This window comes from Strix aluco, chromosome 7 (assembly GCF_031877795.1).
Source record: "Strix aluco isolate bStrAlu1 chromosome 7, bStrAlu1.hap1, whole genome shotgun sequence".
Taxonomy (NCBI): domain Eukaryota; kingdom Metazoa; phylum Chordata; class Aves; order Strigiformes; family Strigidae; genus Strix; species Strix aluco.
In genome coordinates, this window is record NC_133937.1 from 4943891 (window position 1) to 4959246 (window position 15356).

Genomic DNA, 15356 nt, shown 5'->3' on the forward strand with positions numbered 1-15356 from the left:
TTTTATTCCTTACATAGGAAGAGTAAAGGCTTCATACATCATCTTCCCAAAGATATCCAACATAGCTCTAACAATTACCAGGTGACAATTTACACGGCTCTTTTGATTATGGGAAATGCACTCTCTATAGATACAACCGATGCAAATCAAAAAAAAGGTTAAAAAAGGTAAAATACCAAGCAGCTTACTGATTGCCAAGAGAGAAATATTAAAGTCTTACGAGTACAGAAAGAAGTCATGGCAGAGCTTGTGCTTTTTAAAAAAGCAAGCACAATCAAAGCTCCCTCCCCTAATCTTAAAGAAAGCTGTGACAAGAAACCCCAAGATAGTTGAAGCCCATCCAAGCTGTGGGAGAAGGCAGCAGCCGACAGAATTAGCAAGCACATGGCCTTTGCTCCCTCAACAAGGTTTACACAGATATATAAAATTTCAAATCATCCCATAGTGGTTAGCAGGTAATACACAAAAAAGGCAGGTTTAAAAGCAACTAACACAATACATTCTCCAGACATTTACGCCCCTTTTCTGTGGTTGAGCTTTGGCCTTATTGCACAGATCTTGTTTATCCTCATGAAATAGCAAAACAGACTAGGTAGTACTGAAACTACCAAATGCAAAACTGAGAAACTTCAATACACAGAAGTTTATCCAGAAGCAAAAATTAAAGCTTCATAATAAGGGAAAACAAACCTAAGCAACCATTAGCCACATGAAGAGATAACCTTTTACAGACTGGAACCTGCCCTTCTCCCATTTCCACAAGAATTCCCTAAGGCTTGTATGCCACTAAAAGCCAATACAACTAAGCAGCTGCTTTTCGTGTAGGTTTAAGAAGTTAAGATCTTGTTAAGTGTGTTCACCTGTTCTCAATCATAGGTTTTCTTGGGAGTTTGGGATTGATTTTTCCTTACATCGAAGGTCTGACATTAATTCAGACACCCTTAGTGCAGTTGCACATTTCAGCTGGCTTTGCTGATATAAAGAAATTCAAACTTGCCAAGATTTCGTTCCAATTCAGCAGCTCAAGTTACAGCAAGAGTTCCCAGTAGTCAGCCAAGAACTACAAAATCGCAACACAACTAAGCATACTCCTGTACTTTTTATACTTAATATATATTTATACAAATTTTATATATAATATTTTATGTATTTATGTGTATTTAATAAGACTTAAATCAAGTATGTCCAAAACCTAACCTCTTTGTCATCTTCAGATTTCCTATCCTCCTCCTCTTCCTCTTCTTTCTCAGACTTCTCTAGCTCCTTTTGCTCTTCTTTTTGTTCCTCTACTTTCAGCTGCTTTGTCAGTCGAGCTATCAACTGAGATTTCAGTCCTTTAGAGCTAAGGGTTCGACTTTCTAATTCTTTGCGAAGGTCATTTACCTGGTAAACAAAAGCTCTGTAAGTGGTATCAACCAGTGACATTGCAAAACATTTGATTAGCAGAAACGGCAAAGTAAAATTAAGAGCACTGAAAAGTCAACTGTATTTTTTTAAATCTGCACGGAAAAACCACTAATGTTTACTGATATAGAAGACACATTACATTTAAAGTTGCGTTCTCCTCAAAGAACCCCTTTTTGAGAAACTTTTCACAAGGGCAGGGAAAGGATTTTACTATAGTGAAATAGTTTATTACTTTTATTCCTTTCAAGGAAACTTTTTATTACGTCCCCTGACATATTTTTGATAATTATTGCCTTTTTAAACTAACATTAAAGTATTTTAGACCCCACATTTTTTAATGCAAGTAGATATAACCAGATTGCTGCAGAACTTTCATTTTCCAGTTAGTGTATCATATGTGGTACCCTTTAATTGTACAAAGTTCAGAACAGTTTCAATTAGCTGTATTCACTTATTAAAATCAGGAGTCACACTTGTACACTGTGATATCGCATCCAATACCTATAAAATCAGCAAGGAAGATAAGACACTACTGAAGCTTTTTGCTCAGTTAAGGGAAAGTACAGCTGTATTTTGGGTCGTGCCTTAAAAATGAAAACGTACAATAGAATCAATTTTAAGAAAAATGTTAGTTACCTTCATCGTTTTGGGATCCAGTTTAGACCAGTGTGTAGGCGTAGAGATCTCTTTAGCTTCCCCATCATCCTTTTCCTCTTCGTCCTGACAAACAAAATTTAGAAATTATCATTCAGAAAGCTGGAAAGCATTTCAGTTATTTTTTAAATTCTGTTGCTGATCTGTGCAAGGTCACAACTGTTTCAGATAGTCTTCTCCTAAAGTTATTATTTAGACAAGTTCACACACACATTCTACCACTTTATAAATGATCACAGTGCCACTCAGCCAATACAAGCCAGATCTGTGGAACACAAAAGGGTGATAAGCAACACCACAAAGAATATCGGGGTTACACAGACACTGCTGGTCTCCATTAACCACACAGTGTGTGATCTTCCCCCAGATTTTAAATCCCCCAAATTACTCTTTGTTCAGTCAGACCTTCCCTTATTCCAAGATGTTGATCAGCCACATGGCCTGAAATTCAGATGTTTCAGACTAACGTTTGTTCAATTTCAAATATCACAATTAGAACTGGCCACAAGAGAGAATTTAGAAATTTTAGAAAATGGCAAAATGTTTAAAGACAGCTATTCATAAACTGCATCTCACTCAACAACTGGTCCCAGATTCCAGCAACTACGTCTATGATAAAAAATTTTCTGCGCATCATAAGCACAATTTAAATTCCATTTGTGATATCAGCATACACATTTAAAGTTAGTGAACTAGCTGAAATAAAAATAAAAACCAACATTCACTACACTGCTGAAAGCTGGTTTACCAGTCATTGTTACCAGTTATGTTCCTCCTATGTATGTATGTTGTGTAGTATGTGGTGTGCATTTTGTGCCTGTGTTCCTGTGCCTGTGAGAAGCAGAAATAGAAAAAGGGATTAGCGTTCAGTGCCTGTTCTCCATCAGCCTCCTTGCGTTCACCCTGAAGCTTCTCGACCAGCTGCTGCTTGTATCCTCGGGAGAGGGTTTCCCACTCTGAGCGGGTGGGAAGGCAATGCCAAACATCCGGGAAAAATAAAACCACTGTCTCCACATGAGCTGGAACTGTACGCCCCTTGTGGGTCTCCTCAGGGCGATGGTAGCGAATCTCTGCAAAACGGTACCTGTTGCAAGGGAAGAAGCATGTTGGAAAAAAAATTCTACAATACATTTTAAAGAGCCTAGATCACTTGTAGCACATCAAGTAAAGAAACTTTGCTGCAAGACCTTGAAGTTTATCTAAAGAAAAAAATTATGGAAGCCATATTTTCTCTTTTGGCACATTTGTAAAAAGGTATCACAATTGAAAAGGAGGAAAACCAACAAAATTCTTTTTAGATAACTTGTTGTTTAGCACACATAGGTTTAATGAGCAAATAAAAGTTGTTGAAACACTTTAAATTTAGCATACAGTAGACTTTCCTGGTATTAGTAAAACTGCAGTGAGCATTAACTCAGGACAAAAACTGATCAAGAGAAAATATGGCTATATAACGAACGGCTATTTATTTATAACAAAAGAACAATGAAATGAAGTTCTCTTGACGATCTTCTTCAGCTATGCACAAAATGAAAAATATTTTCAACGCACATTCATTAAAAAATTACAGCATAACATGTCAAAATAAATCCAGAGTTTTTAATTAGTACTTAATGCAGTATTCAGCACAGTTGGCACCAATCAAGCTTATAACAAAACAGAACATCCTTTGAGTAGTTTACCTGCACTACCAAGAGCAGCCGACAAAGAAAAAGAGGTTTTTCCATCTTTTTTTCAAACTCCTGGTAACAGACAAGTATTACTACAGTGTACTTTGCTTTGCAGTACAGTACTTACCATTGTGTGCATACACTTAAGTCAATCCCTGTAAGAGCCTTGCAACAACGGATAGCCGTCTTTATCAGCACGGAAGGGTCCTTTTCTGGATCAGGTCCATCCAGTGATGGGGACCAGTGTCCTCCAATAGCCATAGCTTCATCTTTGCCTTTCATACCCACTAAAAACTAGACAAAAAGAGTCTTCTGAATGTTCCCCTGCTAGGGGTAAAGAGTCATTTTCCCAAAGCACAAAGAATATTATTTCACAGCACACACACTGATATCCGTGAGTAAACTCTCACGTTATTTTGAAATCTGAAAACGAAAGTCAGTCAAGAAAGAGTTCAGTTATTTTCTTCCACAGATTATTTCAGAAATGGAATAGGTTTAAAACATCATCACTCATTCTTGTTTGCAAGACTTTCCATCAAGTTTCTTTATTGGTGTAGGCTTGTTCCTTTGCAAATAAAAGCTTTCTAACACAAAAGACAAAAAGATACTAATTTAAATGGTGTCACTTAAGAGTGATAAAGCAAAGCTACAAAAGACCAGACCACAAGAGTATTACATCTATAAATTCAAGTACTCCCATTTGCTTTAAGATGATGGAGTGTAACTGGAAATCAAGTCTGTGTTGTCCTGAAACACCGTAGCACTTACAGGTTGTTCAGTTTAACAGTGGTTAAATTCCACTTAATACAACGGTTACTTAACTGTTGCTTCGTTTGCATTCTTTTCACAGCTGAGCCCTTAAAAAGAAAGTCTGAGTGCTTGTAAAAAAAACCCTAACAAAGTTATTATATAATTAACGTAGGTTTCTCCAAATATCTTGTTTAAGTTGAACAAAGCAGTGAATATGAAAGCAGTGAAGATGGAGCTCCTATAAACTGGAAAAGAATTGACATATAACCTAGGTCCCTTCAGAGGAAAAACGAAGGCATCATTTAGCTGCCTACAAACTCCTCCCTTACCAAGAAATTTTTTAAAGCTCTATAACCAACCTTTATTGCCAAAAGTGTCTGGCATGGAAGCATATTTACCTTTACAAGTCTAGCAGGATGCTGAAATCCATCACGAAGTTCTTGGGGATCTTCAGCCAGAGCGCATGACTTGTGATAGAGATCTTCCATACTAGGACTAGCCATCAACATCACCTGTTGTGTAAGTCAGATCAGTCTTGTGAAGGTCTCCCACTATGACTGGTAAACAATGACCACAACTTGCAAACACATACATACCAGTACTTTTCCCTTAATGCCACAAAAAAAATCAAAACAAGCAAAGGTAAAATAAAATCGGAGAACTGAGTGTTAAAATGTCTGCCAAGGACCACTCTCCTTCTGTCCTATATGGATGCAGTGTGTGATCTTATGGAAAAAATAAACTGAAAGCATGTAAAAGCAACATGCTTCATATGTTATCGCCACATGCCAAATCCCCTGTACCAAGAAGCACACTGAGTATGTTTCTGGTTTCAGTAACTGACTCCTTCCATTTTGTCACAAATCACAAGAGAACTGACCAACACATTCATCTGCATCCTCATAGCATCCCGTTAGCCCAGTCATATCTAACAAGGTTGTTTTATATCCTGAACAGGTTAATATTATGAAACAGGATGCTACTCCTCAGTTACTGAATATATTTTGAAGCTTAACCTTCTGAAAGAGAGCCCTTGCTCTGCATCAGTAGACTGAAAAAACCAGTATGTCCAATACTTGAGCTAAGGCTTCAAAATTTTTATACACAGAAGGCAAGTAAAGTCTTTCTGAAAAATACAGGGGTTAAAGGCAGTTTTGTTTCTAACTCTGTCTTTAACAGGAAATACTTCTAAAATAGATTGACCTAGAAATCTCGGATTTATTTTCATTAAAGAGCTTTCAAATGGAACAGCTTTTAGGAAAACGTTTTGACACTGAAGTCTTTTTTGTATCATTACAGCCCCTGATGCAGCATTTTTTGACATTCAGATAATCCCAATATGCCCAATCTACTTTCAACAAAATAATAAATAATGAGATGAAAGAAGAAAATCACTAAACAGAAGAGCACAAACTGCACAGAAAGGACCCCTGAAGGGGAAAAAAACCAAAAGGGCTCGATCAACTATTCAGAATGAATTGCCTAAGAAATACATTCAGAGATTGTACAGCAGCTGGCTTTCTTTCCTATCATCAGATCACTGCAACTGGGTGCAGAGAATGGAAGACACCTCAGCAAAATCAAGATTTGGGACAGCTCTAGTAACAAAAAAACAAACTGATTTTCAGTCATGATTCTTCAAGCTTTACACACTAGCTGTTTCCTGAGAAGTTTAAAATGCTGTATCTTGCTCAAATCATCGTAGAATATTTTTTCAGTTATACTCACTTTTTCACCCTATTGGTAAAAAAATTTTCTAATGAATAGTCTTAATACTGGAAACCCGTACAAACCTTTGCACTGTACAGATGATCAGCATCAGGTGGATCAAGGACAGAAGCGTTTTTATCTATAGGATCTACTTCTCTATGCATTACGTAGAAATTACAGTAGTTTCCCAGCTGAAATGGTCTAGACATAGGAAAAGCATCCACCCATGTAAACTGAGCATCAAAGAAATCGCTTGGGATATACAAGTTCTGGTAACGCCTCCTCAGCTCCATCATATCACAGCTACGGCTGAAATAAACAACATTATTTAAAAGATACAGCAACAGAAGAATCATTAATAAAGCACATAATTAAGAGATACATTAATTGTAAATACAACCATTGTATATTTAATACTAACTTAAATATATTACTCTTTAAATTTTACATAGTGTCATGGATTGAAGTTTAAAAACAAGTAACTACGAAACACTCATCTGATTAAGATGCCTGTATTAGGGAATATCTATTCAACAGGGTTATACAGGTATTTTGCAGTAGCATTCAAAAATAACAAAGAACGCAGAAAAAGTTTATCATACAAGGTTCTCAACTTTAAAGAAAGATCAAACACGTAATGGCTAAGATCATCATTTAACACTCACTACACACACGTGTTGACAGAGCTCACAGTAATCTGTGCCCCCAATTGAAGTGAAATGCAGGTAAACATCTGGCACTATAAACATACCAGTCCAATGAGAACTTGGAAAACTGAACCGTGTAACGAGGAACAACACGTCGTGGTCTTCGAGGCGACCTCTCCCTCTCTCGTCTAGGTGATCTCTCTCTGGAGCGTTTTCTCTGGGGTGATCTTTCCCGGGACCTACGTCTCTCTCGTTCTCTTTCACGACTTAAAAAATGCATATAAGATACAAATATTTTTGCATGCTGGTAACACAAAACGGTTTCTAGCCCGACAGAAGCTAGACCTGCCAGAGATGACTCACAAAAAGGAGAGGAGAAGTTCCTCATCGTTTTCAGTACACTGTCTCTTTTCTAAAGAGACTGACTATGGAATTCCTTCATTTCAGATAGACAAGAACTCTTCACTAGTATCTAACGGTAAAGCCACTTGCGCGTATCGACCAACTCACACTGGAGCAAGAAGCTCAGCTCTGAAGACAGGTCTTCACGGAATGCTTTGATTATAGTCTACTCCTCTACAACGTACCTCCTGTCATCTTTCCGGTTTGGCATAGGGTCTCCTCCTCTGTCATTCCTCCCAGAAAATCTGGATGGGGGGTCTAATCTTCGAGCTGGTTGTGGCTGTGAAACTAGACGAACAGGGGGCTGTAACAAACCACCTGAAAAAAATTTACAAGATCAATACATAATAGGGGCAACTATCTACACTTAACAAACATTGCTGCTTTACAGTCGTTTACAGTTTCTAAAGTAACTCTACAGTCAAATGAATCTATGAATAACATCCACCCCAAGAAACTCAAGAGACCTGTGCTTTTCTTCACTGATGTGAACTGAGACTCTGTAAGTGAAACTGGTTTCAAAGCATCATCTTAAAATGGAAGTTAATATAATCTAAGCACATACAAGCTACCACAGTAAATAGCTAAGCCTTTTCTTGAAAAAGTAGTTTAAGACAGATATACTACCTACTCACTGAACTAAAGAAAACTTAAAACTTATTTTTGAGACTATTCATAGGTAAAAACAATTAGCTTCCTGAAAAATTATTCTTAAATCAGTTTATTATACTGCTGCATCAGTCCCCCAGCACATACTTTTGCTGTCTCAAGACATTTAACCAACTGGCTGTAACTGGAGCAAACATTACTAAACACCAATGAACAACTAGGACTAATTAGACTGCAATAAGCATTTATGCAAAACAGTTCTGCTCAGGTGATAGCTTAAGATCTTCTCCCCTTGCTTTTACTGTGGGTAAGACAAGTTTTAATTTTATTTTTATTATCAATCCTATTACTGATTCTTCAGCCACTCAAAGTTCAAGCGACCCCACAATAACCTTTGTTTTAGATTTGCCATGTTCAGCACTGTTTCTTCTCTCAAATGCCAACTTGGCTAACTGAAATAAAGACAAATATAGAAATAAGAGTTTCAACAACACAACTGTGTGAAACCTGATCTTGTTGAACACTACAGAACGTGCTGAAGAACTACACTGCCATTAATACTTTCAACTCCCCAACTCGTCTGTGAAAGCGTCAGAATAAAAGTTACATTGAATTTGTTTTCAGATTATGAAATCTTAATAGGAACAGGAATCCACGGGGATTTCACTAACCAGGTGGTTCTTGAGCTATTGCAGGCGATGTGCCTTGCATATAGCTGCGGGCAGACACATATTCAAGCTGAAATTTCTACAGGGTCCTTTCCATAAGACTAACAAAAAAATATCACCACACGCTAAGCACCAGAAGGACCACATCAAACTTTGTGCACTGAAGGAGCACCTTTCTGCTGTGGCTGCTGCAGCAACGGCTGAGGCTGTGTCTGAAGCAAAGGTGTGATGGACGCTGCGGATATCTGTGCCTGCAACAAGGACTGTGGCTGTGGCTGTGCCTGAACACTGAATGCAGTCTGCTGTGCGATGGGCTGAAGAACTGCCGGAGGGGTCTTCAGTAATGGCTGAGCTTGCGTCTGGTTCTAACAGCAGAAAACGAGTTGTGAGTGAGCTTAAAACGGCAGCGGTCAGTACAAGTTAGACTGGGTAACCCCATATACCTGATTTGGAAGTGTCTGGATCCTTTGTGCATTCCACTTGAATGGCATGTTAGGATTGTAAGTAGCTTCTACCAAAACTCTGTCACCCACCTGAGGTGTCTTTCCTTTAACAGCACTGTAAACATTACAGAAAATGTATTGTGAGAGTCTGATTTAGTTAGTTCTACATCTGCAAGTTACATTTAAAGTTGGGAGAAAGTAGACAAGGTTCATTAAAAAAAAGCTTACAGAAACATCTACCCCCAAATTCAGTGAAAGTAGTATCTCCTTCAGTTTGGAGTATGCCAAGGAATTTAATTCCTGTCTTTGGCCCCAAAGGAGAAGTTCCCTAAACAGTACCAAGTTAAGATAGGCAGATAGTAAGTTATATGCATTTAATCACCCACAAATGCTATGATTTCATATTATAAGGAGTTTATTGCCTTCTCTCTGGGTTTTGCATTAAAGAACTAAAAAAATTCACACAGAAGAACTCCGATCTAGTGTCTATTAACTTAATTGACCACCTGACTTTCAGCGTTAACAGAAAAAACATATTAACTGCAGGCACAATCAGTGCAGTCACAGAATTAGAATGCAATAATCTGAACTTTTTATTTAGCGAGGGTATCACAGAGTACATCTGCAGGCAGGTATTTACACCTTACCTAAGTTGAAAAAAGACATCTTCATCCACAAAACCAAATGTATCATGCAGTTTAGTAACTACCCCAGTGAAGACACGCTGCTTTTGTGGTTGGGTTTGCTGTTGACTTGACCGGGGTGCTGGATAAGAAACAGTTATCTGGGCTGCCGGCTGAGGAGTAGACAGGCTAAGACTGGTAGGTAGCGCAACAGCTGGCTGTAAGCAAAATAAAGCAAACTATAAATCTTGTAACCAGCTGACATACCTACAACGAACACTTCCTGTACCCATGTAGACACGAGTTTAAAATGTCTTTAAAGGAATTATTCTGAATAGAGATTTTCAGAAGGTGGAAGTTTTTTGTTTGTTTGGGGTTTTTTAAGATGACTTTTTTTCTACTTTGAATGAAGACTGGCCTTGTTTATCCCTTTCTTTTAAAAAAGTCAGCTTCCCAATACACACATTGTCTATTAAAAAAAAAAAAAAGACTGTGTTATTTTTTACAGGTAACTTGCACAGTGGGCCTGAAGAGGAGACAAGTTCCTAACTTTGCCAGGAATACACACTTAGAGATTATTCTCCATTTATATCCCAACTGTAGTGTCAGAAGTCAGTAAAGGTTGAAGCCAACACGAACCCTTCCCTACCTCAACAATTCACGTGCTTGCCTTCTTACAAAAGCAGAACACAGTAAGATAATAAAATCAAGTAACATATTTTTACATTTTTTTTAAAGCATGTTGAAAAGGCTAAGTGAAAACCGAACAAGAGCAATTTACAGTGTGTTAAATGGTTGCATGTTTTAAACCTGTCAAGCTCAGTGAGATTCTCTAAACCTATGTGCATACTGCAATACTGTTAACACAGAAAGTTAAATTCCTTCTCAAAGGAGAGAAAGATTTTCCCAGTTTGCTACTTACTGCAAAACTACTGAACACTTGAAGTTCAAACCAAAAAAAATTATAATGTAATCAACAGACATAAGCCCTTCAAGATTAAGGAAAAGTGGTTGCTATTAATTTTGGAAACCAAGGCTATGCATATTTTAACATCTGGATAAAATAAACCTGTACCAATAAAATGTCCATTTATATTAGTTCATTTTACAGATTAAACTACCCAAGACGTCACAAATTTGCACTCTTGCATTATCTGTGTTTGGGGATGAAGACCAAACAATAAAACCAAACTAACCTGAGTTAAAAGGGTCTGCTGAGGTTGCTGCAACTTAAAATAAATAAAGTTATAAATTAATTTTATATGCTTAAGGAAATTGTACAATTTTACCTCCTCTTTACAAGTAAGAGTTTTTGCTTAATCTGAGTCACTTAATAGTCCTTTGGGGTTTGGTCATTTCAGAAGTTTGCATATGCATTAAGATTGTGCTCTTGTGGTTAATTTTAAGATTGTATAATCCAGGTTTACTCAGTAAGCAGAAATGCTGGGTTTTTTGTAACTGAAAGTTAATAGCAATACCAAAAAAAAGTTTTGGCAGCTGGAGAAGCTTAGGCCTGTAATTTCCATGTCCTTTTATTCTTTTTCAAAATCCTGTTAAGTTCAAAGACCATAAAAAAAAAAAAACAAAACAGAAAAGGGAACTTTTTTTGGACAGCATCTTTCCAGCAGTTAAAATACACGGCCCTGTTTAGAGCAAAGTTTAGCAGGAATCGTGTACACATGGAATAGTATGTATTTTTAAATTTCCTTTTTGCATGAAGGTAGGCAGGCTTCCATTCTGGATACGTCTCTCCAAGTTTATGAACTTCAAGCTCTCTTTCATTACAAAAAAAAAATTAGTTTTTTTAACAACTTCCTGTATGAGGATGATTTCGGAGACAAATCCTACAAGACACACAACCAACATTATTTTTAAAACTATTGGTGATGTACACAGTAAGAATCAGACAAACCTGTTGCTGTACACTATAGAGAGTCTGCTGAGGTTGTGAGTATTGCTGAAACAGATAAAAGCAAAATATCTCATAAACAGGAAGTATTATTAACCCACTAATACCAAATACAAGTTATCTGCTAAGCAACTTTTAGACAGAAACTATTTACATTTAACCATTCTAATACAAAACATAGCTAACAGTATCAACAGAGACTACTTCCATAACAAATATTCTTAGCCTTTAGAGTGGTCTCTGATGTACTCTTTCTAGCTAAAATCAGCAATTTTTAAGCCTTATATAGTATCTAGGGCACAGTATGAAATAATGCAAAATGCTATTAAGGATACACATAGTGATGGAAGATACTTGGAACTCGAGAATCTCAGTTTAGGTGCAGCAAAACTCCTTTTCCCAAAAGGCTTTCCATAGCTAAAAGTCAACACCTCCACAGCCAAAATTCCCACCTTCACAGGTTAGTACAATTATTGATAACTGTAGACTTAAAATCCCACTGTTTTTTAAACAGGTTTATACTGCAATGTTCATCATTTCCCATTCTGCTTTTCTCCTGGATACTTTAGCTCGACAAAGCCACTGTTTTATATCATTAAAGTTCATACAGTCAACAGCAAATGCTCCTTTTTCTTTACCTGCTGTAAGGCAGCTGCTGCAGCTGCAGCTTGCTGCTGTAAAGCAGCTGTCTGAGTGAGCTGATAGTTCGTTGGTGTTTGTGTAGTGAGGCCTGCTGCTGCCAATGCCGTCTGCTGGGTGTATATTGTAGGAGAGGCTCCAAGCAGCGACGGCTGCTGTACACCAAGAGCAGCTGAAAAGAGAACACACACAATAAGCACGAAGTGCAACTTTCAACAGTTGAGGTTGCTGACACTTATACTAGATGCAGTATGTGATGCTTCGCTCTGGAGTCAAGCTCATGAAGTAGTTAAATCCGATTCCAAAATTCAAGATAAAGGATCACACCTCACTAGCTTCTAATCTAAATTCATTTACAAATAGTACACCACAGCAGAGGCACAGACACCATTTAATCTCCTTCTCTCAAGTTACTCATGATTTTACAGCTCTAATAGTTGTCACCCCCCATCTGCACCCACCCCCACATACACACACTGTATTCCTTCTTGAACGTATTTCAGATTCTGGATCAGCCTGATGAATACTGTTGCTCTGTTCTGTAAATTAATACATTTCATTCTATCCGAGGGCAAGAGAAATCTTTACTGCAATAGCAGCTATGAAACAGAGGCTTATGGAACACGTCCCCTGAAAATGCACAAGGCTTCGCTTCACTCAGTACTGTCTTTGTCCCTGAGTGAGCTGGATTTTGTAGATGTGGGGACTGGTAGAGAAGGAACAGCCTTATAACAACAGGGAGTTTAGTTGCTCCCCACATATAAAGGGACCAAGTCCAGCTCTCTCCAGATCTTACTGGGAAGGATTTGTGCTGCCCAGACTTAAACTGCCTGGAAGGAAAAGATTGGTTTATTTTATTGTCATATCAACTTTTAATTCACTGCAGAAGAAGATTAAGCAAATCATGAGGAACAGCTATCCACACACTACGCTTCTTATGCATGTGATACTTCCAAACAAGGTATGCTTAAGCCTCATGGATGGAATTTTTCAGGACAAAGAGCACTGCACAACACAAAACTGAGTGAAGAGCTGCAAACATTATCTGGAAACCATCTCCCTCTGGCAGAAGTTTTTAAAAAAGTTATCTGCAGCTGCATGATCAAATGTCACTTCATCAAGCTATCAGTCTAGTCCACATGTTTAAATAAAACCAAAGAGAAACTCAGCAGGGAAACATTGCCAGCAAAAACAGGTCAGTCAACCACCTTCAGAACTGAGGAACATCAAGCTGAGCAGGGTTCTCCTTTCTCTTCCAAAGCCATTAAAGAGGCACGATGAAATGAAGAACAGATTTACAGTATTCTTCCTGCAGTTTGTGTTCCACACAATTCTTACTGATCCAAAATAAAGCTTTCATTCCTGACCCAGGGATGCACTAAGAGATTGCTTGTAGTTGGCCACCATCACCAGAGAACACACAAAAATGCTGTATCCAACTCAACAGATCCTGAATAAGGTTAATCCTCTCTACCACGCTTTCCAGCAGAGTACAATCTTCAGAAAACAAGTTGATATCGCTGATCATCTTGCAATTTTGGAATGAAACACGGAAGAAATACATAAACAACAATGAAAATAATCACCATCACTACGATCTGTATCAAATATTGTCACAGCAGTATTCCAGGAAGTAATACTATTTTAATAGTGAAATCAGGCATGCTATAGCACAGCAAAATTACAGTATTTCCAGTATCACATGAACTTTCTCCCTAGAAAATTTCAACATGTGGGCTTCTTTAGAAGCCAAGCAAGCCAAACCTGAGGCTTCTCCCATGACAGGCCCTCCATTCTCTTGATCCTCTTGCCTCTTGCTTGTCCATCAGCTCCCATTTGAACGTGCACTTTTTGCCACGCAGAAGCATGCTCTGATGTGGAACCTCATCAATGCCTCACATAACAGATCTTAAACAGACCTTTAAATCTAATGAAAATGCTTTGCTGCTGCATCCTGGGACAACTTTCACCTTTCTTGGCTGCATTATTTTGCTGGTACACTCAAGGCAGATAACCAATGCATTAAATCTTTCTCCCCTTATTTCCACATGCTGAGCAGAAATTCCTATTAGTGCAGAAATTCACTTCATGCTATTACCTCTGAATCTGTTTGACGATGCCAGCTATTGTCATTCAGTCTAATGTTCTAGTCTAATGTTGTTCCAACACAGGAGGATGGAGTTGGGAAACGTCATCAAGCAAGTTTCACAAGTTCTCTCCTACTTTTTGTACCAAAGACACCCACAGAAATATTAACATGCTTGCTCCCCAAACCAGATCTTGGAGTTACTCTGCTTTTCAGTTTCCACTATGACAATTTCCCTTCCAGCATAAGCCATAAGCACCTCAAACAATTCCCACCCCACCCTAAGACTCTTATCCCATTTTCTCCATTAAAGAGGGGAAAAAAAAAAAAAGGAAAAGAAAAAGACTTTTTGCCATCTCTACTGTCACTTTATGAGCATTTATTATTAACTGGGTATCATCTCATCCACAACACTGCAGATCAACTTACTAACAAAAGGCAAAGACAAAAGACCAACAGGATCCCCTCAAAGGATAACACCTGTAGTAACAAGTTTTTCAAAGCTGTATCTTGTTCCTACTGATTTGCCCCAAAGTATTCCAGGAGTTTAATTTGATTACCTTTTATCTATGCACTCAACTCGGTCAAACAGGCTCTGATTAAATAGGTGACTGTGTTTGCATTGCTAGTTTAAAAAAAGGAAAAGAAAAAGGAAAAAATCACACACAAAAACAAGACAAAGAATGAATTGCAGACTGAGTGTGGAATTAACACTGACTGCCCTATTATTATTGTTATTGGCAACAAGCACCTGCAACAACAAATAATAGCTTCTTAGGTTTGTAATTATCTCAGTAAGTAGATGCCTGCCTTCAAATGCAGTCTAAACAGCTCCAGTTCACACCAAATACTGCATGGCACGTCCATTCCAAGGACCCTTTAACATTAGGGAAACATCTTCAAAGCATGTAGTTACATATATCTCCTTCACAAGTGATGTAGATTTATTAGGATTACGGTAAAGAAGGACCTGATCCAGGGCTTTGGACACTTTTCACAGTTGTCAGAAATAGTGAGTTTAGGTCCTGGGGTTTTGAATTTTCTTCAAGCTTAACACACTTGCAATACAAACACCATACAACCTACGCAAAAAAAAAAAAATTCCTTTTAACGGGCACACAATAGAAACTAGGCTCAGC

General features: G+C 37.9%; 1 protein-coding gene and 1 non-coding gene across 7 annotated transcripts in view; both read right to left on the reverse strand.

Moving 5' to 3' along the window:
* The window catches only part of CCAR1 (cell division cycle and apoptosis regulator 1), a 31653-nt gene that overhangs the window by 11414 nt on the left and 4883 nt on the right, over positions 1-15356 (reverse strand). For 3 of the 6 annotated variants that reach the window (XM_074830278.1, XM_074830277.1, XM_074830274.1), the window contains 14 exons: positions 12131-12303; positions 11496-11540; positions 10780-10812; positions 9608-9801; positions 8961-9075; positions 8690-8882; positions 7426-7558; positions 6943-7104; positions 6275-6500; positions 4880-4993; positions 3859-4025; positions 2935-3145; positions 2044-2127; positions 1198-1383 (listed from right to left, as the gene is read on the reverse strand). In XM_074830278.1, the coding sequence (XP_074686379.1) occupies positions 1198-1383; positions 2044-2127; positions 2935-3145; positions 3859-4025; positions 4880-4993; positions 6275-6500; positions 6943-7104; positions 7426-7558; positions 8690-8882; positions 8961-9075; positions 9608-9801; positions 10780-10812; positions 11496-11540; positions 12131-12303 (2036 nt within the window). The remainder of the gene's footprint in view (positions 1-1197; positions 1384-2043; positions 2128-2934; positions 3146-3858; positions 4026-4879; positions 4994-6274; positions 6501-6942; positions 7105-7425; positions 7559-8689; positions 8883-8960; positions 9076-9607; positions 9802-10779; positions 10813-11495; positions 11541-12130; positions 12304-15356) is intronic. The other 3 variants (XM_074830275.1, XM_074830276.1, XM_074830279.1) reach the window with 3 other exon arrangements.
* On the reverse strand, positions 4180-4243 carry LOC141926229 (small nucleolar RNA SNORD98). Its single transcript, XR_012624075.1, has one exon. It is a non-coding gene; the product is annotated as a small nucleolar RNA SNORD98 (small nucleolar RNA).